The following is a 25,918-nucleotide window of genomic DNA, read 5'->3' as shown; positions in this document are numbered from 1 at the left end:
TCCACAGTAGTGGCAACCCATCCTGGCCACTGCAGTATCGACTCACTTGGTCCAGAAAGTTGTTGCCAGAGTTGGTCAGACCTGATTTGGTTGTTGGAGGGATAAAAACCCAGGCTCTGGCTTTTGTCCGTGGAGAGAGAGAGAGAGAAAGTGGAAGAGCAGCCAGAGCTCAGGAGCTGTTGAGGTGGCTCTTGGGGTGCCCCAGGGCCCTCAGGAATGTCAGTGTGTGCCCAGCCTGCTCCTGTTTCACACCTATCCCCAAAGCCCAGGGAGAGCCAGTGCTCCTCAGCATTCCTGAGGTGGAGGCTGCAAAAACAAGCACTGCCAAGGAATCTTCTGATTGTGGGTAAAGGTCAGGCCGAGGCACTTCCTGCAGCTTTGCACGGTGGTCCTGAGAGATATCTGGAGCCCCTGCAGACCTGATAAAGCCTTGGGAAGGCAGGGCTGCACGAGCACAGCACTTCCTTCCTGCACACAAGCTTTTGTTGCTGAGCGCCAGGACAAGGCTTGATTGGCTCGGGAAAAGGGCCACTTCCAGCACCCCAGAGCTGCTCCCTCTGTGGATTCCACCGGAGCTGCTCAATTTAGTCACAAGAGCGAGTGGTTTGTTGCTTATCTCCGTTGTTTTCCACTGCAGCAGCAGTGAGGTTAATTCTGGCTGGGCAACATCAGTGGAAATATCAAGTGTTTTATTTGAATACTGTGTCCTGCCCACCTGCCAGTAATAGGAAAATCAGAAGATGAGATTGCACAAAAGCGTCTAAAGGCAGAATCTGAAGGTTATCAGACTGTAAAGATGTCCCTGAGAGCAAAATTTGGCCAGCAGGAACCTTGGGGGGGAAAAAAGACGTTTGAAAATAACCAACAATTTGAAAAGCATCTGATTCTGGCTGTGCAGTGTGTTAAAGGAGCCCTCCTGAGAAGGGAGGTGATCAGCAGCATCCCAGCTCAGGTCCTCTCTGCCTCCTTTCATCCTTCCCTTCAGGGCACTTGCTGGCATTAATCTTTTCTAGTATCCACTAATATTTAGCTTCAGATATTATTTTTTTCTAGTATTTGCTAACATTTAGCTTTAGACAGATTTTGCCTCCCACTCCCAGCATTCCCATGGAATCCAGAGACCTTAGGGCAAGGAGATCTCACCCCAGAGTGCCCGACAGCCTCACACTGCTGGGACACTTCCCAGGCACCTTTTAGAGCATCTTCATAAGATCTTAACAGTTTACATCCCTCAGGTAGAGAAAGAGCAGTGAGGCAGGGATTGGAGTAGTAGATTTGTACCCCTCGACATCAGCCTGGCTTTGCCACGTTGGCAGTGCCAGGGGTGGGACCAGGGGGATCTCCCCTCCCAGCCCAGGTTTCTGGGGCACACTGGGACACAACAAAGAATTTGACAGCCCTAATGCTCCTTTCTGCTTTTCCCAGGAGAACAAGGCAGATGGAATTCAAGTATTTCAGGCTTAAAGCAGAAAGTTTACCAGACAGATGGCTGGGATCACATGGCTGGGAGCTGGGAGTCAACAGGGGCAGCAGAAAACCTTCTCTGCATCAAAGTTCAGGACTCCGAGCTCCCCAGGAAACCCAGCTCCCATTGCAATCAGGGTGAATTCAGCTGCTGATTTCCAGGGATCTGGTATTTCCCCTGGATTTCTGTTCCACCAGCCTCAAACTCTGAATGGGATCTGGCTCAAACATGCCAAGCTGGAATTAACCCTCCATTCCTCTGTCTACAAATAGAGGGTGCAGCCGGTACCTTGAGTCGAGTCAGCAGTGGCTTTACAGGCTCAGAGCTCTGGCTGCCTTGGCTGGATCTCTGTGCTGGTTTTCTCTGTTTGAGCTGGTCCTGCCTCTGCGTGTGTGAATTCCTCCTGCTCAGTTACAGCCAGCAGGTTTAGAACCTGCCTTGGACTGGATTTTGTAGCAGCCTTTGTATCCCCACTGCTGGGAGTCCAGAGGATGGAGCTCCCAGCTTAAACACTTGTTAGATGCTCTAAACTGAGGGTTGACAAATCCTTCCAGAGCCAGGCAGCTGAGATCACTCCTGTCCAGAACCCCTGGATGCCAGAACCCACCCCCTGCACACACTGTGCCTTCCTGCTTTATATACCTAAAAATTGTATTTTAGCCCTGAGGATGGACTTCCAAACAAGTGTAGGTTTCTAACAGAGTACTGTGGCAAAGGAGAACGATTTCCCTGTGCCAAGACCTTTCCTGAGTAAAGACAAAGCCAGATTTCTCATACTCGTGCCCAAGAAGTGCACTCCAGCCCAAATGAGACATTAATTATGGGGGAAATGTGCCATAACTTCTGCTGAGGTAAATATTTAACGTGGGGCTGGCCTTGCCCAGCGATATTTCATGCACATTAATGGCAGTAGATGCCTGGGCCTGAAGCTTTGTGCACAAAGGAGGATGAACCCAGCTGCTGTTTCCCACCTCTGTGTCACAAGGAAAGAGCCATCAGTCTGTAAATGCTGGATGAAAGCAGCCAGCTTCACTTCATTATCCTATTACAATAATAGAGTTTTTACAGGCTGCTTTGCTGTGCTGATCCAGTATTTTTAATAAGTTCTGTGAAATTAGTTGGTGAGACTTCAGCCTCCTGCCTACCAAAGTCTGTTCTCCACATCAAACCGAGCGTGGCTGCATTTGGTGTTAATTAGAGCTGCAGTCCAGAGGCACGTCAGGGGCTGGCATTTATAAATCCACTTCAAAGATCTTATTTGTATATTTTTGCACAATACCCAGCATAACATATACATGACAATTTTCATCTGTGAAATCAGAACTCGCTGCAAATAAAGCTCAGACCTTTCTGTCAAATCAGAAAAGAACTGAGAGACCTCTGACTAAGGTCATGTGGAGAAGGACAACACGAAGTTTAGCTTGTGTGTTATGATTTTTCCCACTACGGAGGTAGAAATCCCTGCACATGAAGGGATTCTTCTATTATTTCAGATTCTTCTGTTATATCAGAATAGAATTAGAGATCCTTGGCAAAAATCAGCTCTTCAGGCTCCAAGAGCAGCAAACAGAGCCTGATACCAAAGCCACTGAGTGTGAAGACCAAAGGCAGAGCAGTTTTGAGGCCGTGACAGCAGTAACCCCGTCAGCCCTGCATCCTGCAGCGCGGTAGCTGCCCCCAGGATCTGCCCTGTGCCCACAGGGGATGGCACAGCTGGGTTTGCAGCTGAGCAGCCACCCCGACCCGGATAAATACCTGCAGCAGGAGGGGCTTTGGGCAGCGCAGGTTCCCAAGGGGAACCTAACCAGGGGCAGGTACAAGGGCATTCAGTCCTGGACTTCTGATTTGAAGTTGCAGTGGTGAAGGAGGATGAGGAGTCAGGGGCTCTGGCAGTTTGGTGCAATTTCACCCCCAGAGCTGGCTCCTTCCTTTCCAGGAACTGCTGCAAACTTGTTATTTGCTTTGGCTTTTCCTGAAGTTTCTGTCTCCTGGAGCTGTAAAGTCCAGGGCTGGATGCACCTCCCCTCCCTGCTGCTGCAAATGCCATGCTCAGGCCAGCAGAGTCTCCTCCTGCAGCCCTGCTGGCAGCTCGGGCTGGGCATGGACATCTCCAGCCCTTGGGAGCACAGGGTCGGTGTCAGTATATATATATATATATATATATATATATATATATATATATGTTACATATGTACACTTGCCACACCCCTGGCAGTGTCCATGGCCAGGCTGGACGGGCCTTGGAGCAACCTGGGACAGTGGAAGGTGTCCCCGCCCATGGCAGGGGGTGGAACTGGATGGGCTTTAAGGTCCCTTCCAACCTAAAGCACTCAGTGATTCCATATCGATTTATGTATATGTCATAGAACAGTATATATATACATATGTATTTAATTGTGTATATATATATATACATATTTGATATAATAGTGTGCTGTAATGTTAAGGTAAAACAGATTAAGAGGGAGGGATTTAAAAACTTCCCTTAATGCCCCATTTCTGGATCCTCAAAGCTGAGCAGGAGCTGAGCAGCTCCCCAAAATCCTCAGCCAGCACATTCTAAGCTCTGCAGACCCAGGGCTACCGGCATCCCAACGTCGCTGTGGGAATTTGGGGAGCAGCATCCTTCTCCATGAGGGATAGAGGGGAGCAGGGGGTGGAAGGAGATGAGCTTTAAGGTCCCTTCCAACCCAAACCATCCTGGGGTTCTGGGCCAGTTCCATAGCGGTGTGTGCGGAGCTCCAGGCACAGCAGCACCACCGGATCTGGGCTTCCAGAACCATCCCAAGGGATGTGATGGCTCTCTGGCTCTGCCACAGTGACAGTGACTCCTTGGGGGGGGTTGGCTCCCTGCTGCACCAGGAGCACTTCCAGAGCACAGGACGGGCTTCATCTGAACAGGAACCTTGGGCACTGCTGCCAAACTAACCCAGGGCAAGGACTCGGGGCCTTCCCGAGGTGATCTGTGGTAGAATCATGGAATCAGTGAGATTGGAAAAGCCCTCTGAGGTCGTGGAATCCAAGCATTAATCCAGCCCTGCTGTGCTGTTGGGTTTTAACAGCTGGGGAAACTGAGGCACAAAGCAGGGAGCAGTGTCTGGTGTGGCGTCACAGAGCAGAGTTCCCTGTGGAATATGGGTCTCTCCTGACCCAACCTCGCCGTTCCCGACCCCTCCGCTCCATTTTAGATGCAGCATCAGCCGATGTTTACAGCCCCAGCGCACCACTCACACACCACCTCCGAATTCACTGCCGAGAATTCCCAACACTTCTGTGAAGGGGCTAAATACATCCAGCTAGCACGGCCCGTGCCAAAACCGAGCCACTAAATGCACTGAACTTTGTGTCATAAAACACGGAACAGTCCCAATAAATTCCTGCTTTGCTTTTCAAGGCTGCCGTGGTCGCGCTGCGGAGTTCGGGGCTGCGGAGTGGCTGATCCGCAGGTGAGCGGTGCCATCCTGTGGCAGCGGCACAGAAAACACCGCTGGATCCCTCGCATCCCCGATGCTCCCCAGCATCCCTCTGCTCCCCAGCATCCCCGATGCTCCCCAGCATCCCCGTGATCCCCAGCATCCCTGTGATCCCCAGCATCCCCGTGATCCCCAGCATCCCTGTGATCCCCAGCATCCCCGTGATCCCCAGCATCCCTCTGCTCCCCAGCATCCCTCTGATCCCCAGCATTCCTCTGCTCCCCAGCATCCCCGTGATCCCCAGCATCCCTCTGATCCCCAGCATCCCTCTGATCCCCAGTATCCCTCTGATCCCCAGTATCCCGACCTGCTTCCGTGCTGGGCTGTCACCACGGATTCACGTGGTGACTTTGCACAGCTGAGTTGGTATATGGCTGCCCAGGAGAGTGAGGGCTTAATGCTTTCTGTGCTTAAATTTGGCCAGCAGTGTGAAAAAGGAGACACAAAGTGAGCCTGTCTCATCCCAGCCTCCCCTCGCTTGTCCGCCTCCCCTGAGCAGGCAGAATTGATGTCTGCTTCATGCAGCAGTGAGTTTGTTCCAGTGCAGGTGTCCCCAGGCAGATGCTTCCACCACAGGAATGTCAGCTTGGCCTCAGGAAGTGTCTTTTGTGTGTATTCAAGCAGCCACGGAGAGAGCTTCAGCCTTCCTCATTCTTGTTCCAGTGATGCTGTCACGGGCTCAAATGGGATTTAGGGCCAGTGCTGGTGGCCTCAGAGGTTCCCCAGGCTGCAGCAAGAGGATTCACCAAAGGGTTCAGGAACTTGCTGTTTCCCTCTGTGCTTCCCCTTCTCTGCTCCCATTCCTGGCCTGGTGCTGTGGTTTCTCCCTGCTCCTGTGGGGAGCAGGAGCTGGGCCAGCCCCATGACTGTGGATCAAGGCAGGGGTGTTTTTAGGGGGAAAAAATGAGGGGGAAATCCCGGCTGCTCCCAGTGGAATTCCCAAGGGTGTGACCACCCCAGTTTGCCGGGGGAGCAGGAAGGGGATGGGACAGCTCAGCTTTTGTCAGGCTTTGCTCACTGCTGACTGGTTTGTGGGTGAGCAGCAGAGCTTCCAGGGAATTGTGTACAGGCAGGAGCTACCCAGGCATTCGCTGGGAGCCTGTGAGCAGTGTCTGCTACAGTCCAGCAGTGCAAGCCAGTGGGAGCATCTGAGCAGTGTGCCAGGGGTTGTTTTAATTATTATTATTGTTATTATTATTATTATTTAGGGGTGTCTTTTCACCAGTTCCTCCCAGAGCATGTGTGCAGACAGACAGCAAACCAGCACATGTCAGTTTACCAAAAGCAGTTATTTTAATTCATGGCCCTTTCTCCAGCAGTCAGCAGGATGCCTTATTCATTTGCCAGCAGGAGGGTAAATCTATTTCAAAATGATTGAAATATTATGCACAGCTTGAATGAATGTTTAAAATAAATACAGTAGAAGAAACATGTTGTTTGTGAAATGAGAAGATAAATTAAGTTTAGTGCAGACACATTATTCCCAAGCCTGGCTGCTTGGCTTTCCCAGCGAAATCCTTTAGGCCTTAATCCAGCAGGAAGGGTCTGATTGCTCTCCTGAAGGGGCAGGACTTTCTCCTCAGACCTTCGCAGGGTTTGGCCCGGGCTGTGGCCTCCACGGTGTGCCCCAGCCTGTGGAAAGGCCTAAGGCAGGACGGGAGGGAGAGGGGGCCTGCGAGGCTGGGGCAGAGCTGCACAAGCAAAGCCCTGCCGGGGTGAGGAACCCGGCCTTTGTCTTCCAGTATCGGCTCTGTGGTTCCCTCCAGCCACTTCTGCTCAGCAAGATTAAATTTATTTTCATCCTCTTAACTGAACTTTCTTTTAATGGCAGCAGGGGTGACAGCCCCCAGAATAGCTTTCCTCTGGAGTCTGTCCTGAGTGGCCTGTCCCCGATAACCTCCTTCCCGGCCCGGCCTTTATCTGCCGGGTGACAAACAGCTCTCCCTGGACAGCCAGAGGAAATTCCACTCATTGTTGTGCTGCTGCTGGGCTCTGCCTCGGCTCTATCTGCTGCTGCTTCGGGGCTGCCAGGGCTTCCTGGGGTGACAACCAGCGGGAGGCTCACTCCGGGATTCCCACTCAGCTCCCAGTATGATCCCGCTCTAAGGGAGCCTGATAGCTCAGCCATGGCCCTGTCAGCTTTGGATCCATCCCCTTGAATTTCCTCTGGTCTTGGATCCCCTCCAGTAACACCAAAATGTGCAAAAGGACACAGTCGCCCTTCCCCTGCTGCAGTTTCCTTGTGTTGCAGGTTCCGAGGCAGGTGTGGCTGTCAAGAGAGGGAACACCAGGCAGCCACCCCTGCGGGGGATCAGGAGCTGTGGTAGCACCTCGTACCTCTAGAAATGGAACAACACATCCTCATGCTCATGCTGCAAACAGGGCAAAAGGTTCCACCGCTGGGTTGGGAAGAACGTTGAAGTTTAGGATTTTGAGATGGCTTTCCTCAAAAGTGCATTGTTTCGGGACCCCCTAGGCTTCGGAGGGTGTGCACCACCCCTTGGACAGGCACTGCAGAGCATTTGATTTCTTTTCCCCACCAGCACTAACATCCCAAACCAGTGCTTAAAGCAGGACTCTTCCCTGGCTCCTCATTGCACAGCTGGGTTTGACCTTCCGAGAGGGTTTCCCTTGTCCCATGGGGACACTTTTCTGCTTCTATTAAAGGCATCTTCATGCGTCTCTTCTCCCAGGGGTAAGAGGTGTAGCTTGCAAGCCTTGAGCACTGACAGTGCCACTTTCTGGGGACATTACCCCCAGGGAACTCTACAGGAAGCCTCAGGAGGAAATGCAGCAGCAGCTCTCAAGGATGGAGCAGCCTTTTGGTTCAGACCAGTCTGGGATTCTGGACACATCATTTCCCTTCCCTGCTGCCTCCGAGATTTCTGTGCATGGCCACTGATCTCTTGATGTTTGTTTTGGGGGATCAAAACTGTCCTTCCAAGCTGATAGTCTGAGGGGCACTAAGGCTGAAGGTTCAGGTGCTGTGGTGACCAAGACTGTAAAATATTTTTCACACTTGGTTTGCAAGGTTGCAAAAGCAGCACAATTAAAATATCCGACAGTATCTGTGAGTTACCTCAAAAGTCTCACTCCTGCTTCTCTATTCACAGTTCTGGCCCTAGTGCAGCCACTTTTGGTAGCTCTGATGTGTGATGAGAGCAGAACTTGGTGTGCTGACCTTTCCACCCAGAGGTGGAGAAGGGTGTGGCAGCGGTGCACTGGGGAAAGATTGACACAGCTGAGCATTGGCTTTAAAGTGCTTTAGTGACATAACTGTTCATAACGTTGTTCTCTGTACAATGTCAGTGGTTATGTCCCATGTTACAGATGGCAAATTGGAGATGCAGAGTAAAGTGATTTGTTCTGACTCAAGAGAGGAGTTCACACCATGCTGGGACGGAGACCTGAACGCTCCTGGTTCCCAGAGTTTGATTTCCATACTCACACCATGCTCATTTGGAGCACAACTTTCTCTAGTCATCATCTGACCTGCTGAGTTCTCCCCTTCTTTTAGAACCACTTAATCCAGCAGCTTTTAACACTATTTCCATTTTACCACAGCATTGAAAATTGATGAGCCAAGTTACATCACTGGGAAGAGCTCCCAAAAATTCTTTGGTCTGCCACTAGAACTCTCAGTAACAGAATGAACTGAGGGGAAAAAATTGCCCGCGAGGAAGTAGAAAGTAGAAGTTCATTTAAAAAGTATTGAAACTTCTTGTTGCATTTGAAGCTTCAATGTCAAAAATCATCCCCAGAAAATGTTCAGCACGACTCAGCTCCCACCGAGCAGGACTTGTTTCCTGTAGGGATGCATGTTTGGCTGTGGGCAGATGAACAGTTTGGAATGAAATCTGAAGCCAAAATGTTGGTAGGAGGCTCCTGGGCTGTGTTTTTGTTTGAACAAGACCTTCATGCTACAAAGGGGAATATAAGCTCTGTTTGCATTGGGGATTTTTTGGAAGGATACATCCAGAGCAGGGAATTTCCTCTCTCCTCCCCGTGGAGTGCTTTCTGCCAGGTGTGAAGGAATCAACGTGTTCTTCATCTCCCCACCTTTCTGGAGAGTGGTCTTCAAATGTTTCCCTATTCCCCAGCCAGGCAGCTCCTGGGGCAGTGAAGAGCTGAGGGCTGGGACAGCTGGGAATGAGCTGCTGAATTCCTCTTGGCCCAGAGTGGCTCTGCTTCTCCTTGGTTTTTCAGTTTTCCTTTCCATTTGGATCTTTTTCCCTGAAAGGAGTCAAAGGCTTTCAGAGGGGAGAAGTCACATTTTGGAGTTGGAGATGCAGCAGCTTGGTCCAAGCTCTGTCTTCTCTATTTCCTAAACTTGTCCCATCCTCTACTGCTCTGTCCTGCAGCTGTACCAGCCCCAAAGAATGAGGGAAGGAATTGTTTCAGAACATTCAAAAGTGCTCAAGATGCAGAGCCAGAGTCTGTTTTCATAGAGGACTTCGACAGCCAGAAATAGACTTTTTTTTGAGGTTTTGGCTCCTAAGTCCCTTAGGTTTCTTTAGCTTTGCCTTCTGTCTCTCCTTTTCATGTTCTCATTCCAGCAGCTGTGTATCTTTACATCCTGAAATTTCTTTCCACCTTTTCAGACTTATTAACACCTTTGCATGCCCCTGGAAACTTCAGTGAGTTGGACATTCCAACATAGCAGCTTCATTAAATGTCCCATAGATATAAAAATATAAATTCTATGAAATATAAGTAGTGTAGTTAAATAGTGATCACTGGTATGCTGCTCCTCTTTGATTGGAGGCTTTTGAGAAAACAAATGCTGGGTTAGAGCAAACCCAGACCTGTGTTCCTGTTTTGTTTTACTGAGTTATTTATTAATGCTTTCAAGACTGAATTCTCTCTGAAAACTCAGTCCCACAAATACCTGGCACTACATTTTTGTGTCGCTGGTTTCACTGACTTCAGACAAGACAAAGCCAGGATTGTCATAACCTTTCTTCTCTTTGGCTTTGGCTTCCTTCTCGTTGGTGAGACAGAAGGCACAGTGGGGAGTGTCCACCGCCACTGTCTTGCTGAAGTTCTGGAAGTCCACTCTGTATTTCCCTTCTTTGGTCTTGGACACCATGGGAGCGAAGCGGTACCCCCAGAGCACCTCCTCAGGGATATAGGATGTCCTCACCTGGCAGGTGGCACTGGTGGCCTCCACAGTGCCATCCAAAAACACCACCAGCTCAAAGTCCTGCTGCAGGAGGGTTTCTGCTGCCATGTGGAAGAAGGGGCTGTTCTTGTCTATGATGTGGTAAATGGTGAGTGGCGAGATGAAGAAGAGATTCTCGTTGCCAGCATCCACCACGAATTCGATGTTGACCTGGTCCAGGATGATGGTCTCCCCCTCGGGGGTGATGGTGGTCTTCAACAGCTTCCCGTAGATGTGGCTCCCGATCAGCAGGCTCTTCCGGAGGTTGGCCACGCGGATCAGGAGGCACAGCTTCCCCCCACGCTTGCTGATGACGGCGTTCTTGCTGAACGTGATGGTCTTGGCCCGGTTTTTGGACCTGGAGATCTTGGCCAGAATGGCCCCACACATGAAGGAATTGATGATGACTCCCAGGATGGACTGGAAGATGAGCAGGAAGATGGCAGTGGCACACTGCTCTGTGACACACCTGAAGCCGTAGCCTATGGTCACCTGGGTCTCCAGGGAGAAGAGGAAGGCTGAGGTGAGGCCGTTGATGTTCTCCACGCAGGGAGTGTGGTTGATGGAGGGGTTGAACTCAGGCAGGTCTTTGTGGATGTAGGCCACGACGTACCAGAGCAGCCCGAACAGGAACCAGCTGCCCAGGAAGGCCGAGATGAAGATGGTCATCTTGTACCTCCACCTGAGGTCCAGGATGGTTGTCCATATGTCGATCAAGAAGACAAATCTGGACTGTTCCACGTTGCCAAACTCGATGTTGCACCTCCCATCCTTGGAGACGAGCCTGGCCCGGCGCCGGCTGCGCTCCCGGAGGTGGCTGGTGAAGCGTTCCCGGAGGTAGCTGAACATCCCCGCTGCTCACAGGGCTCTGCAGAGCGAAAACAACGAGCAGTGGGGTTTAACCCGGACCTGCAGACCAGGGGGAAACTCTGACACAGCTCAAGACACTTGTTCAGGACAAAGTTATACAATTTGCATATTTTCCTGCAGCTGCTGGGGAAGAGTTCCAGTAAGCTGATGAGGAAACCCAGAGTTCCTTGCCTAAGGAGCATTCCAGCAAAAAACAATCATTTTGGCTTGCTCAATAAACTCCGAGTCAGTCAAGTGTTAATATTGTCCTGCGCTCAGTTGTGTAAGTGAAGCCTGGAGCAGCAGTAACTCCATCGTGGGCATGGGTGGGGAAAATGCTGAGTTTGGAGACCTTTCTGGCTTTTAGGAGATGAAACCTGGCCTGTTGATGCAGTTTTGTGTGTATCTCAGCATTGGGAGACCCTGGATGAGATGTGGATAGGAAATTTAGGGACAAAGGGGAGCAGATGCAGAAGGCATAATTAAGCCAGATCCGCAGTTATTTTTAGCATGGTTAGAGATGGGGCTTGGAGGTGTGAAATTCAGACCCTGGAATCACACAAGCATCTCAAATAGGATTATTAGGTGAGAACAAAAGAAAAGATTAAACTCCAGCAGGAGGATTTGGGTGTTAGCTCACCACAAAGGTGATGCTGAGACTAAGAATGGATTTCTGAACCTGATCCTTTAAAGGGAATTATAGCTCGGTGTCCCTCTTGTTTTGTCCTTTATGACTGGCCATGTTAACAAGAGACCCAGGGAATAAGAGTCATTGATGGAGAAAATGCTACAGATGTGTTCAGACTGGAATTTGGATCAACCTACATTTGAAAAATTCCCAGCCTTGGAGTTACTCAGATACACAGGTGTGGGGAGAGGCTGATGCTCTGCAGAGTCAGACACTGCCTGGGATGTTCATGGACCATCCCAGGGCCTGATTTTGGCCCAAAACTTAGGAATGTTCTTAAAAATAATTTATTTGAGTTTATCACCAAGCATAAAATGTGTTTGGTTGCCAGGAAGGATGTTGGATCAGTGCACACTGAGCCACCCTGGACCCATGTGTGCCTCTTTATTCAGCTTCTGTTGAACAAAATCCTTCTGAGTGGCTGAATGAGCTGTGTGCTGTGGTCACATGTCCTGGGGCAAAATGCTTCCAAAGTGAGAACTTGAGGGGAAAATATTCCCAGTGCAGACTCACACAGGGGTGTTCTGAGCCTGCTGGGTCTCCGAGGAGGAGAATCCCCAGCCACACAGGGCAAGGGTTTGGGATTCCTGCAGCTGCCATGGGGGATGTTTCCTTTGGGAAAACCCTGAGGGCACCTTGAATCAGGAGATGCTGAGGGCTTTGTGCTTCTGTTGTTTCTTTACCTTCCCAATAGGAAGGGACAGTAAAACAAGCCTTAGAAGTGACTTTTTTAGAGCAAGCTAAAGATGCTACACCCCTTATCTCAAACCCTGCCTCCTATCACCAGCCCACCCAGGCTTCCTTTTGGTCAGCAGCAAAAGGCTTGGGCTCAAATTGGTGGCAAGTGGACTGGCCAAATTTTGCTTGATTTCATGTGCTTAAGTATCTGTGGCAAGAGCTGTTCACCTCCCCTAAGCTCCAGTTTCATGTATCCAAAATGGGGATACCTCGAGTGATCCGTCAGACACTGGTGGGAGCTCAGTGGGAAATGTGTCTCATTTAACTGCAGCCATTTAAACACTGGAGAAGTGTCAGTGCCAGCTGTACAGCCGACACAGGAAAGGACCAAGTGCCCCCTCTGAGGGTCCCCTTGCTACCACAACAGTTTTATGAAGTCAAGAACTGCTGTTTGGCAACGTCCCTTTACCCTGAGATTTTAACTTAGAGAAGCTGCCTGACGTCTCAGCTGGCTAAACCAGAAATCCTCCCATCACACCCAGCTGCAGGCACAGAAAGCACCTTCACATGTGTTAATCAGCAGCAAAGAGAAAATATTGTGGAGAGAATGAAGAGAAAATTATCAAGGATGGAGTCTAAGTGCAAATTAATAGCATTTTGTAAAGCCAGAAGTAATTCTATTATTCAATGTCCTTGTTACTATCAGCAGCCCTAAGAGTAAACTTATTTCTGTGTCACACACAGCTGCCTTCTTTCTGCACTTGCATTGGATCACCTTCCTCCCCTGCTCAATCAAATTAGCGTGAAAGAAATGAAGGTCACTTTGTACTGTACCTTTTCAGCCTTCTGCTGCTGAGTTTATTGGTTGCAAATGGAGCTGGCAGAGGTTAAACTTTAAGCCCACATTTGAGGACAGGGGAATGAGGTCACACTTTCCTGAACAATTCTCAAGTTTTATTTTCCTGATGCACTTTTAATATGTCCGTGTTAATGCATAGTTTGAGCAGAAATAAAGCATTCCTATGTAACACACTATTCCAAGAAGTTTTCCAGGGTTTCAGCTTATTGTGCAAAACCACCCAACTTCAGCTGGCCCCTGTGTTCCTTCTGTCCTTTTCTGCTACAATTTGGCTTTACCAGAATGGCAGGGTGAAATTCTGGGATGCCTCACCTTGTGCATCGTGAGCTGCACATGCACTCCTTAGGCAGAGAGGGGCTCCTAACCTCAGGGAACAGGTGTGAAGGGGAGAAATCTGCAGGATCTCTGGTTTCTGATCTGCCTGTGTCCTCACATCAGGGGTCATGATAAATCACCCTCACAGTTCTGATCCAGCCTCCACGGGAAACTTTCCAGAATTTGAGTGAGGATCTGGACACACAATTGAACAGATAACAACCACAGAATAGCTGAGAACAAGATGATCAGCCTGGATCCTTGAAAACAGGTCCCCAGCTCCAGCATTCTTCTCCTGCCTCTTTAAATCATCCACAGCCTCTTCCAAGGCTCCCTTACAAGCCCTGCTTAAGCTACCCCTGAGCAGATCAAAGAGGCAGAAGAATTACACCCCTCTTCAGGCAGAATGACAAAGGAATTCTCCTTTCAACAAATCCCTTGCCCCCACACACAGCTGAAATGTGTTGATTTGCTTCAGCAGGAGAAAAATTCCCTCCTGGATAAGCGTGCTGTGAGTATATCAGCAACTGTCTGGAGGAGATTATATAAAGCAAGTTATATAATACAGCAATTAAAGCCCTTATAATTCAAATCAGCAGAGGTGCCCGACTACATCCTAGCTAATGTTTACCAGGATGTGTTTCCTGTTGGGCCCACATAAACAGGGCACTGCTGTCTGTCTGGAGCAGGGAATTCTGTGCTGTGGGACTTGGGGATGGTGCTGCTGTCCCAGGCAGTGCTTATAGAGGGTGCACTGCTCCTGTTCCTACACAACACCAACTCCATCAATAAACATGACCTGGCGAGGTTAGCTGTGAAAACAAGGAGTTCCCACTTCCCTGGCCCAGCCTCGTATTTCCCAGTGATCATCAGAGTAAGCAGAAACTTTCAGATTTCCATTCTCAGCTTCCCAAGTACTCCAGCAGTGCCTCCATCCCAAATACCTGAGAGCTGTTAGCCGTGTTTCTGCCTGTTCTCTGCAGCCCTGCAGGTGGGTGACACCAATCCTTGCAGTTCCTGAGCAGCTGCAGTTCTCTGCTCCCTCAGGAACGTTACTGGGTGCTTCTCCTTGCTCTTACTTCCCTGCAACTGGTTTGGTTTGAAAAATTTGGATGTGGGGGATAACGACATTTAATCATTCCTCGGGTAAGTTTTATCCAGGGAAATGGCTTTAATCCCAGCCACGTGCAGCCCTTGAGGAGACCAGAGGGGGAAGGAAGGGGAAGGTGCTGAATGTTTGATAGGGGCCTGACAAGAACAAGACTCCATCTCCTGCTCTTTCCCTGGAGTTCTGATGTCTCCCTCCCTCGCTGGCAGCAGTGGGAGCGGGAGCCAAGCTGGCAGAACGGGATCATTAGGGGGAGACAGAGCAGCTCCCGGAGCCCGCAGCCTGCGCTAGAAATACATCTTTGTTAGGGATTCAGAGGAAGTTCTAAGCAGCTTAGGTAGAAGAAAGGGGATACAGAGTTAAAGGATTTTTTTTCCAGTCCTGTTCAGTTCTCTGCAAAACTCAGATCTTCTTTTGGTCCTTTCAGTGTTTTTCTTTCTGTTGAACTTTCTCTGAACAAAGTATGTGAAATATCCAATTCCTAATACCTTATCAAATCCTTTTTTATTAGAAAAGCAAACTCTAACACTCAGTCTCATGGTGAATTATCTGCTGGCTGCTTTACTACCGAGCCCTGTGGGGAGTGGAGCTCATTTACCCTCTGCCAACTGCCCTGGGCAGAGCAGGAGTGAGCCCGTTGGGATGGGATGGAGAGGTGGAATGGGCCTGTTGGGATAGGATGGAGAGCAGGAATGGGCCCGTTGGGATGGGATGGAGAGGTGGAATGGGCCTGTTGGGATGGGATGGAGAGCAGGAATGGGCCCGTTGGGATGGGATGGAGAGGTGGAATGGGCCCGTTGGGATGGGATGCAGCAGGAAATGGCCTGTTGGGCTGGGATAGCAGTTGCACCATTCTGTCTTGTTGCCTATGTCAAAATCAGAATCAAGGACTGTCACAGAGAACCCAATCAATTGGGAGTGGAGGTAAAAACAAAGTCCCTAAAGCAGCCAGTTGGCCTTGGGGTCTGTCTGGAAAGAACCTGATTTGAACCATCCTCTGAGCATCCTCCTGAGGGACACATCTGCCAAGGGACCAGACCTGCTGGGCCTGGCAAGGTTCCTTCTTGGCCCTGGCAATGCCACCATGGAATATTTATCCCTGGCAGCAGCTTGGAGTGCTGAGCACTGTGGCTGTGCCTCCAGAGTGCCGCCTGAAATGCCAGTTCCATGTGGGAAATGTGATCCTTCCATCCGGCTCAGTGCTAAGCTGGAGTCTTGTCACAGCTCCAGCCCAAGTGACTGCATTTGCCTAAAGTCCAAGTGGAATTTCAAGTGGATCCCCCAAAGGATCTTATCCCCTGCCTTGCGCTCTCTCCTGCTGAACAGAATTACTGCGAGGTGCCCGAGCTGCCCTTTTGCACGCAGGAGGGGCAGAGGGATCCCTGCCTGCCTGCCTGCCTGGGGGCTGGGCAGCAGTCCATAATATGCACTGGGAAAATGGAATATCCTTGGAACAGGTGTCTCCCACCCCAGGTGTGAGCACCGAATGAAGAAATCCCTGAAATGCCTCCTCAGATGGAGGGAAGGAGGGAGGATTGATCCTCCTATCTCAGACCTGGATGAAGCAGGACTGGCCCAGCCCAGCCCAGCCCAGCCCAGCAGGGACATCACCAGGACATGCACTGTCCCCTCCCTTCCCTTCCTCATGTCCTGACTTTTAGGAACAGAACCATGTCAGCTCTGACATTTATGGGATGTAGGGACTCTACAGGAGCAGCTGGCTGCTCGAGGGACTCAGTCACCTCAGAAGTGCTGCCCTGCCCTGCCAGGGGGTTCTGCCCCTCTGCCTTAAATTAGATCTTCTCCTTGTGCTTTGTCCCTGTTTTTTGGGTTTGGCACCTGAGCAGCCCCAGTGTGACTCGAGTGCCCCTCGGAGCCTCCTTTCAATCATATTTCTGTGATAACAGACAGTCACTAATCCCACCCAGGAATGCTGTGCCCTGTACACATGGTTTGAAAAGAGGGGCTGCAGTTCCCCCCACACAGCTGAGGGGAAAAAATAATTCCCTCCTGGGAATAAATGAAAGAACAGGCACTGCAGCACTGGGGATGCAAGCAAATCCTGTTTTCCAAAAGCTTAGGAGCGTTTGGGGTCCTCAAAGGTTAAAATACTTACCTCAGATGTATAAATAAAGGATTTACAGAAATAAAGACATTACTGTCATTGTTAGCAATTAATAATACTGTAATTAGTGCTGCACAGAAATTAATCCGGGGCTGGGGGGGGGGGGGGGTGGGTTTAAAGGCTTCAGCTGGCTGAGAGCAAAGGACACATCCCCAACACAAACACCAGGAAGGGTTTGGTAGAGGAACAGAAGCAGCATTTCCTCCTGTCCTGGCCCATGGTCCCTCTGGGAATGTGGCACTTGGAAACACCTCTGGCTGCACAAAACCCAACAGTCACTTCACAGGCACCAAAGAAAACATCATTATTGGATATTTTTGCAGTGCCAGGTTAATTCCACGGCTGGACTGAAGCTGCCACTGCACCTTCTGCTGGGACAGAGAATTCCCAGGCACCAGCTCAGGGTGCAGCTGCGCTGGGGCGTTGCCTCTGGAGACAGAGAACCAGGAGCTGAGCTGGCTTTCCAGCGGATTTCTCAACAGAATTAATTTCTATTTTCAGACAAATAGGTTTCCACTGAAAATCTTCAGTTTTTAGTAGGAAATGGCTGTCTGGGAGAAATGACTTGTCAAGCAAATTATATCTTTTGGGATTTTTAATTTGGCCAAAAAGACCCTCCCCAAATAATCCTCATTGTAGTAGAGTTGTGTGTGATGTGTTGTGGCTGCATGAGGAAAAAACATCGGGATTTAACTCCCCCCCAGTGTTGTACTGGATTTGTGTTCTGCTTTAAGAGAATTGATATTGATGGGCTCAGAAGCCTTGAACATAAAGCTTTTTGCTTTTAGCTGAAATTTTGCATGGAGAAAGGCGGGGTTTGTGTGGTTACTTCTGCTCTGTGCTGCCAGACAAAGGCACTGCCCTGCAAGGGTGAGAAGGGCAGATGGAAATGGGTTCTCACCTGGACGTGTGGGATTGATCTGAATGCAATGAACCCTCAGCAGTGAGGGCTGGAAGGCAAATGCTGCATAAACACCCCCGAAAAGCCACAGGGGAAATGGGCAGAGTCATGTGAGCCAATTCTGCACATTCCCCGTTCTGGTGTTCTTTGCTGAGCATTTAAGGGGTTGAATCATTAACTCCCATTTGGTTTCTCCAGGCTGGCAATGTCAAGTGTCAGTCACCAGTTGCTGCAGGAGCCCAAAGACAGCTGGTTCTGGGCTTGGGGACACAGCAGGGGACAGACTTTGCCAAGGCAAAGCCACCTGTGGGCACTGGCAGGTCTAACCCTGCTTTGCTGTCAGGGTACCTCAGCACCCAGCACTGCCCTGCCAGATAAAAGTCTCTGCTCCTCTCTCTCCAAAGTGCCGGTGAATTTAAGCTGATATTTCTGTGGCACTGCCCCAGACAGGCCCCAGCTCTGGGCTGGGGGCAGAGGACTCAGCCCTGGCAAACTCAGTGGGTTGGGAAAGTGTTCTCCTCACTCAGTGCACAGGAGGAGCGTTGCAGCTGCTCCATCCGGGCTCTGCACAAGGACAAAAACACAACAGCAAATGTTGCTGTGTCATACAGGCTCCCCACAGTCATTCAGAGAGCAGCCAATTCCAGCTCTGGGGCAGAGACATGGTAAAGGGGCACTCAGAACACACCCAAGAGCCTGGCTGGCCCTGCCATGGCCAAACTGCATCCTTAGGGGCAGGATATGATGTGCTCTTGGGATACTCCCTGTGTGCGAGCCTGAGGAGCACGAGGGAAAGGCAAATAAACCCCTGCCTGCAGGGGACTGCAGCAGGAAGAGCTGCTCTGTGTTTTTAGGATACAGACCCCAAAAGGATGCTGGTAGCCCCAGTGGGAACCCCACTCTGGGGATCAAGCCCTGCTGCCATCTCTCCCCTGCACACAGCACCAGGGAAAACCCCAGTCAGCAGCTCGGGAAAATTTCCATGGAATGTGAAGAGCACTGTCCTCACCTTAAGCTGTAATTCCAGCAGCCCAGCCCTTGGTGCTTATCAAGGTGACTTTGGTTTCTAAACTGGCCAAACTCCCCCTGTGCTGTGCTGGTTTGGTGCCAATAACCCAACCAGAGCAGAGAGCTCTGTCACACTGCTCCGGATAAGCCAGACTCAAACCCTGCTTTGCCAGGTTTCCATTGGGAATGCCAGCCCCCAAGCACTTCCCAGACAGCAGGATTGGCAGAGGAAAGACTTGAGGATGTACAGGATGATGCGATAGGTGGTAGCTGCACTCCCCAGCCCCCCGAGGTGGTTCATGTGAGGATTCACTGGCCTGGAAACAGCAGCTGTTGAGCTGGGGCCCTGACTCTGTGGGCTCAGGTGTCTCCACTGCTCTCTAACTCCTGGTGCCTGTCTGCAAAGGAAATAAGAATCATTTCTTTACTTTACATGCAACTGTAGGCTATTTTAAGGCTGAGGCTGGGGTTTCACCAGGTGTTTTTTACTGCACAGCACCCTCTGCCCTGCCCTGTCAGAGTACTACAGTTGCTTCAGTAGTAACTGCAGCCATCCCTGGGCACAGCTGTCAGGGATTTTGAGGCCTTTCAGGAGCACTGGTGTGCTATAAATAGAATTTATTGCTCCTTGTTTCACGAAGAAGGCAGTGCTTTCACACTTTATCCCTTTCTTCAGGTAAACACAGAACAAAGTGAGGAAGGCTTTCTCTCAAGATCAAAGTGTGCATAGAGCTCTTCCCTTGGATCATTTGCATCACTGAACTGTGCGTGAGGCATTTTCCTGTCTCACCTGCCAGAGATTAAAGGCTGCACTGCAGCCTGAGTTCTGTGCACCTCATCATTTAGCACCTCATCCCCTTCCTTTAATAACAGTACTCTCATAGTAAATCCCACAAATACGTAGTTTACAGAGGGCTTTTCTACCCTTAGTTCTTCTGCTACTGTTCTGTCTGTGCCTGGCTCTGCTGTTGCTTGGATTTGGCTTTGTTTTGCAATCAAGTTGTCCTTGTGTCCTGAATTTCTGTACGTAGGATCACAGTTTCTCTTGGACAGGAACATTAACAGACCCTTTGCCTCATGATCATGTGCTGAGTTCCTCTGGATGTGTCCTGCCTCTCATCCAGGAGTTCCCAGCAGATGTGTTGAAAGGAACATCATTCCAGACTCACTCTCCATTAACAGACGTTTTGGACTTCAGCTTTTGAACTCGCTTTTTACCTCAGAAGTGTAAAGGCCCTCCCTTTATCTATGGCCAAAGTCAGGTGGGCTACAGTGGCACCACAGGGAATGGGAGAATGCAACCTCTTCATTCTCACTGTACATCCAGAGAGCAAAGAAACCTCTGGTGACCCCACAGAACTGCTCAAAAGGGAAAGGATTTGTCACATTCCTGAGCAGATACACTTTTCCTTTGGGTAATACAGGTTTCTGCCCTATGAATTCCTTCCAGTGTCTGCCTGCATGTCGAGCTGAGCTGACACTGAAGCACATCAGCCCCCACCTGTTGATTTTCCCCGCTCTCCTTTTGCTCCCGCTCTCCTGAGGTGCAGCAGCTCCCTGGCAGGCTGGCACCTGCTGCTGCACCTTGAATCAGCCCAGGCTGCACAGTCACAGATCAGACCAGTGGCTGGCAAGGTTCCTGTCCATCACAAGTGCTCCAGACTGGGGCTGGCGGGTTTTGTCCTGCCCCTGGTTCCTGATGCCTGATTCCCATGATTTTCAACAACCTCTTGTCCCATTCCAGTCTCATCTCGGTGATTTCCATCCCTCAGCTCTCCTTGGCTGCTGCCCCAAGGTGTGGATAACAGCCCTAATTCCAGGGATGCACAGCACAGCCTGCAGCCCTTGCCATGGCCTTTAGACTCAGCTTGGCAGCCCAAGACTTGGGCTGTGAAAAGCCCAACTTCAGACATTCCCAGCTGAACTCAGAGCTGCTAAAGGCATTTTGTGCTCTTCGCTACAAGGTCTGATGAAGCAGATTTTGTCCATCTGAATTAGAGTCTGCTTGTGCCCAGCAGATTGGTTAAAATGTTCCTGGATTTATTACAATTTAATGCCATGAAAGCTAAACAAATTTCAGGAACAATTTTGAGGATCAGATCTCAGCAGGCAGCTATTTGCCTAATGTCCTACTTTTTTACACATCTCCTGCAGGAAGCAAATAGCTTTTAGCTACACGGGAACCTGATTGTTCCCTGAAATACTGGCACTGAAAATTGCCCCTTTTCAGGCCATTTCCTGCTGTCAAGGCACGCTCAGCACCCTTGGAAGGCGCAGGGGAGCAGGAGCTGCAGCTCTAAAGGCAGGAAGGCTCTGCTTTGCCTGGGATATGCAATATTTCACCAGCAGGGCTTTTTCTATCCAAATCCTCCAGTTACTTTTGTGCTCCTAATTATTTCTATGAGTGTAATTGACTTGCAAGACATTCTTGGCTTGCAGAGTGCAAGGAGTGAATTATTGACCCGTCACATGGGTCATTGATGTGAGGAGACGTCAGAACAAACTGGGTGCAAAGCAGCTACTTTGCATTCCTAATAGCAGATGTAAGCCATTAATAACTGTGCTGCCTGCTGCACTCAGAGCCTGCACAATTCGGGTTTGACATGCACATGGCTGAGTTCATCCTCAGTGTAATTTGAAATTCATTGGGCACGGACTTCATCTCCTTCTGCTGCTCGAAAATCTCTCCCGCGCCGAGATGTGCTATGCTAATTCCAGAGTTTATGGCTGACTTGAGATGTTACATTTGAAAAATCAAATCCAATTAAATCAACTTATTACCAAGGTCAGAGACCAGCATTCAGTACATTCATTCCTTGCTATTTCACAGCAAGGAGTAAACTTAGGGAGCAGATTCTGTCTCAACCCAGAACCAAACGAATCTGTCCTAATCAAATGGCTTTTGGCTGCAGGACCTAGGAAGTACAGTCAAGTGATAAAGCAAACCTCAGAGTCCAAATACCTGAGCTGAATTCCCAACTTTCCACATTTTTTTTGTGTACTATTGGACAAATATTCTCCTCTTTGTACCTGTTTCCCCATCTGCCCATAAGATGGAAGAGGAGCTCAGGGGCTGGCTGGATAAATTCAATGACTGCAAAGTTTTGAGACCTCTTGAGTGCAGAGCTGTGGACTGGCAACAGCATCAGCTTGCTGTAGTCAGAGCTGGAACGGAGCTCGGATTTTAGGAGAGTCTCAGTAAGAGATGCCCAGTTGCTATATCGGCAGGCACCTGTTCATTATCAGAAGAGTTCTGCGTGTATAATATCTCAATATTCTCAGCAAGGAGTGAAACAGAGGGAACATGCAATGGCTTTTGGAGGGGGACAAATATAAAGCTGATTTGCAGATCCTTTTGCAAATGAAAGTCTTAAGTTTAGGTTGATGATGAGCTCCCACACTGTGCAAGGCTTTGTGTTTAAATTACACCCTCACCAAGTGCCCAGGGGCTCTTTCTGCCTCTTGTTGTTCAGCACCTACCGCAGTTCCTGCAGGAGCTCCTTGTTCCAGACAGAACCAGACGAAAAGTGAGAGTGATGTTGACTTCTTGGATGCCCTTTATATATATCCCACTGTTTCATTCCCAGGGGAAAACAGCTTAACCTTCCCAGGCATCTCACATCCTCCCCATTCATTTAGGAGCTTAAATCTTGATGGAATTTTCTATGGTGGTGATTTGTTCCAGCAACCTGAGGAAATTCACTCAAGTGGCTCACTTCCTCCCAGTTCTCAGAAAATGGCATCTCAAAGTGAATTGCTTCAAACTTCCCCGGATCGCCAGCTACACAAGCAGTTCTAGGTACCAAGATTCCTATTTTAAGTTCCTGCTTCTGTTAAGTGCCTAAGTTGAAACTGGGACTAAATTACTTCCAGAAGTGAAGCTCTGACCTCAGCCATTAATGAGCTTTTAAAAATCTTGTATCAGTTTTGCCACTTCATGTAGGATTCAATTATGCAGCAAACCTCAGGATGTTATTTGAGCTTTCCAGAGTCCTACTAAAGTGGTGTAAAACCCATGAAGGATTTACTCTCACCTCACTTTACCTCTTCAAATGTTTGAAGAGCCCAGGCAGCTCATTTAAGAGAGGCACCAGAGCTGCAGTTTATATTTGAGGGCTGAAGGAGCAGTTCTTCAAGGCGTCTCCTCTCACCCCGGGTGACAAGATTAGACACAACCCCCAAATTTAAACGAAAAGGGAAGTGAGATGGACTCCTCTCGATATTAACAAACATCCACACACAGGGTGGCCATTCAGGTCACAGCAGCTCTGCCCTGTGATGCACATGTCACTGTGTAACTGCTTGTTTTCCCTTTGGGATGGGCATTCCAAGGGCTTCCAGCAGTATCTGGCTGCTTGTTACCCGTTCTGGGCTCCTCTGGCACATTTCTGCCCACAGCACAGGAGGTGGTTGGGAGAGTTTATGGAAGTCTGAACCAAGCTAAATTCCCTTCCCTTTCTCATGGAATGCTGCAGAGGCAGCAGATTCCCACATCCCAGCCCTGCGTGGTGAAAGCAAGAAGGGAACAAACCCTTACCTGAGTGAGGCTCAGCAGGGAGGCTGTGCCCTCATCGGCCCCGCGTTGCTCCCAGCTCCTGCTCTGGGACAGGGCTCCTGAAGATCTCTGGGGGCACCCAGAGCACTGGAACTGAGCTCTAAAGCTCCTTTTCTCTGTGGGCAGGCTGAGCTGCAGCCCAGGCAGGGCGTGTGGTGCTGGAGCAGCTTTGGGATTGCGTGCCCAGGGAACACACAGCGGGCACTCCTGGGGCAGCCTGGCTGGGAAGGTGAAGTTCCATTCCTGTGTCAAACTGCCCTCATTCCCACTGTAATCCAGAGATTTAGGGATGTGCCTTGGTCACAGGGGGCTGAGGTGAGCTGCTGCTAAGAGCTGAACCCCGAACAGCCCTCTGGAGCTCTGAACTCCTCCTGGGAAGTGCCTTTCCCACCAACACCCCTGCCAGAGCCCCCCAGTTCCCTGGCATGTGCTGCTCACCAGTGCTGGGGTAGGTCCACGGGACTTCTGCCAGAGAGGTGAATTCCCAGAGCTGCACTCTTACATTTCTCCTGGAACAGTCAAGGACAAACAACAGATCTGGATGGAGCTGGAACCCAGCAAGGATCCCATGGCAGGAAATGAGGCATGAGGGCCTCTTTCCCCCAGCTATCTCCCAACCTCCCACCGCCATCTCCTTCACACCCAAACACAAATCCATGATTAAGGCTTAGTGCCCTTTGCCCTCATCCGTCCCCACTCCACACATCTCTCCCACTAAGCAGGGCTGTGTTTCCAGGTCTCCACACGCTCTCCCCTCGCTGTCTCCTTGCCAACTCTGGTTCTGTCTGGAATTAAGGACCTCCTGCAGGAGCTGCAGGAGATGCTGAGCAGTAAAAGGCACAAAGAGCTGGACAATTAATTTAAGTACCCAAAGAGCTCATCCCTAGAGTTCCATGCCCTCTGCATCCACCTCCTCACTCATGTGCTCTGTGCTGCCCTGCCCAGCTCCCCTGCACTCTGCCAAGCAAAGCCTGGTGGGATCCAGCAGCCCCAGATGTGGTCAGGGATCCAGAGCCAAAGGCTCTGTGCCGGTCTCAGCAACACTGCCCTGTGCATGGAGAACACCTGGGAGCTGTGAGAAGCTCTTACACTGCACCTTACGGGGCTTTGGGGACAGAGTTTAACACAAGAGTGGCAGCTCTCAGATCAGCACCTACGGACAAAGGCTGTGGTATAGGAAATACAGGCCAAGTACAAATGGCCCCTTGCTCCTTCGTGATCATTCAAACCATTACCTGGTTATTTTTGTAATTCTATAATGGAGATTTTCCCCCTCTTGTGCACTGAAGTTGCATGATGCAGAAAATTGGTTCGTTTAAGTAAGAGCTCTTATGGTGTCTTTCACCAAATGTTCTCCGAGAACATTACTAATAATTCATTAAAGCAGCACTGTCAGCTGGAACACTTTTAATTACCATTTTCTGACAAGTCAACCCTTAAGTGGTATGCCCTGATTTTTAAATTTATTACTAACACATATGCAGATTTTTCTCTTTCCCTGCTGATGTTTATAGGGGTTGAGAAAAGCAATTGACTGTAAGATTAAGGAAGTGAACCATGCACTACACGTTGTCATGCCCAAAATGGAAGAGAATTTAAGGGTGGTTACTTTTTTTAACTTCAGAAGTTCTGAGAATCTTGTTCCTGGAGCCCTGAGCATCTCCTGTAGCTGAGCTGGGGCAACTTCTGCTCTGAGCTGTTGGTTCTGGGTAACTGAAACACCTCCCAGTTCAGGTAGGACTGTGAAAACCCTGAGCTAATGCTCGTTAACTGTCCTCTTATACACACTTAATTAGCCCTTCAGTTACTCTGAAGTTACTTAAGTCACTCTGAAGCCCAGGTGGCTGCTGCTAGCGCAGGGTTAAACAGCAGTGCAGGCAGTTCCCCCACAAATCCAAAGTGCTCTCAGCTGGCACCAGCTTATCCCACCCCAGTTTTTCACAGAGCTGAGGTTTAAGGCTCTTCCAGAAGGTCACTGCCAGAAATCCACTCAGCATTCCAGAGAGGAGCAAAGCCTGAACTGCCGTCGTCTGTGTTTGGTGTTGGAGGTGACTCCAGCAGGTGCAGAGATTCTCTTTGGCAGTGTTCCCCTCAGTAGCTGTTTAGTGGGAGCAGAAGTGGAGGCAGAGAACTGGCAAAGGGCTGCCCAAGGAGAGGTGAGCCAGTGACAAGGCAGACTGGAACCCACTCGTGCTATTCCACAAAGCAAAGGATTTCTTGGTTCCCTTGCTGTAGTCCTGACGTGGCAAATTTGTGCAAGGAGACAAGAGACAGTCTAAGGGAAATATGGTGGGAAAAGAGTAGAACAGAGTCCCTTACCTTGTGCCTTACACAGTGCAGGTGCCTGCAGAGGGGAGGTGGGAGAGGAGCTGCCCGTGTCCCCCAGACCAGGGAACTTCCACAGAACTTGGGTCCAGCAGCTCCTGCATCAAAAGAAGAGAGCCCAAGGCCCTGCTTGGCTTTTATGTGTGGCTGTGGCAGCTCGGACTGGCTGCCAGCTCATCTGTATGCAATGGCTCATTAATGCTGGGCCTCCTTTGTGCCGTGCATGTGCAAGGCAGGGGAAGGGGCTGCAGGACAGGGGGAAAGTCAGTGGGAGAATTGGGCTACCAGAGACAAAAAGTAATGCAGCATTACCTGGAGGAGCTGGCATTACTCCTGCTGCCACCAACACCTGAGTGCCCTGTCCCATCCCACCAGCACCGGCAAAGCACGAGTGCCTTGGCTGCCTGT

At 49.9% G+C, this 25,918-nt stretch overlaps 1 protein-coding gene across 1 annotated transcript; it reads right to left on the bottom strand.

Annotated features, from left to right (window-relative positions):
• Positions 1-9,832: 9,832 nt before the first annotated feature.
• On the bottom strand, positions 9,833-10,948 carry KCNJ1 (potassium inwardly rectifying channel subfamily J member 1; the record flags this gene model as incomplete). Its single annotated transcript, XM_082296940.1, has 1 exon — positions 9,833-10,948. The coding sequence occupies one exon, from the start codon at positions 10,946-10,948 to the stop codon at positions 9,833-9,835; it is 1,116 nt and encodes a 371-aa protein (XP_082153066.1).
• Between the last annotated feature and the right edge of the window lie 14,970 nt (positions 10,949-25,918).

This window comes from Coloeus monedula, assembly GCF_965178545.1.
Source record: "Coloeus monedula genome assembly, chromosome: 25".
NCBI classification, from domain to species: Eukaryota; Metazoa; Chordata; class Aves; order Passeriformes; family Corvidae; genus Coloeus; species Coloeus monedula.
This window is presented reverse-complemented; position numbering and strand designations above follow the sequence as displayed.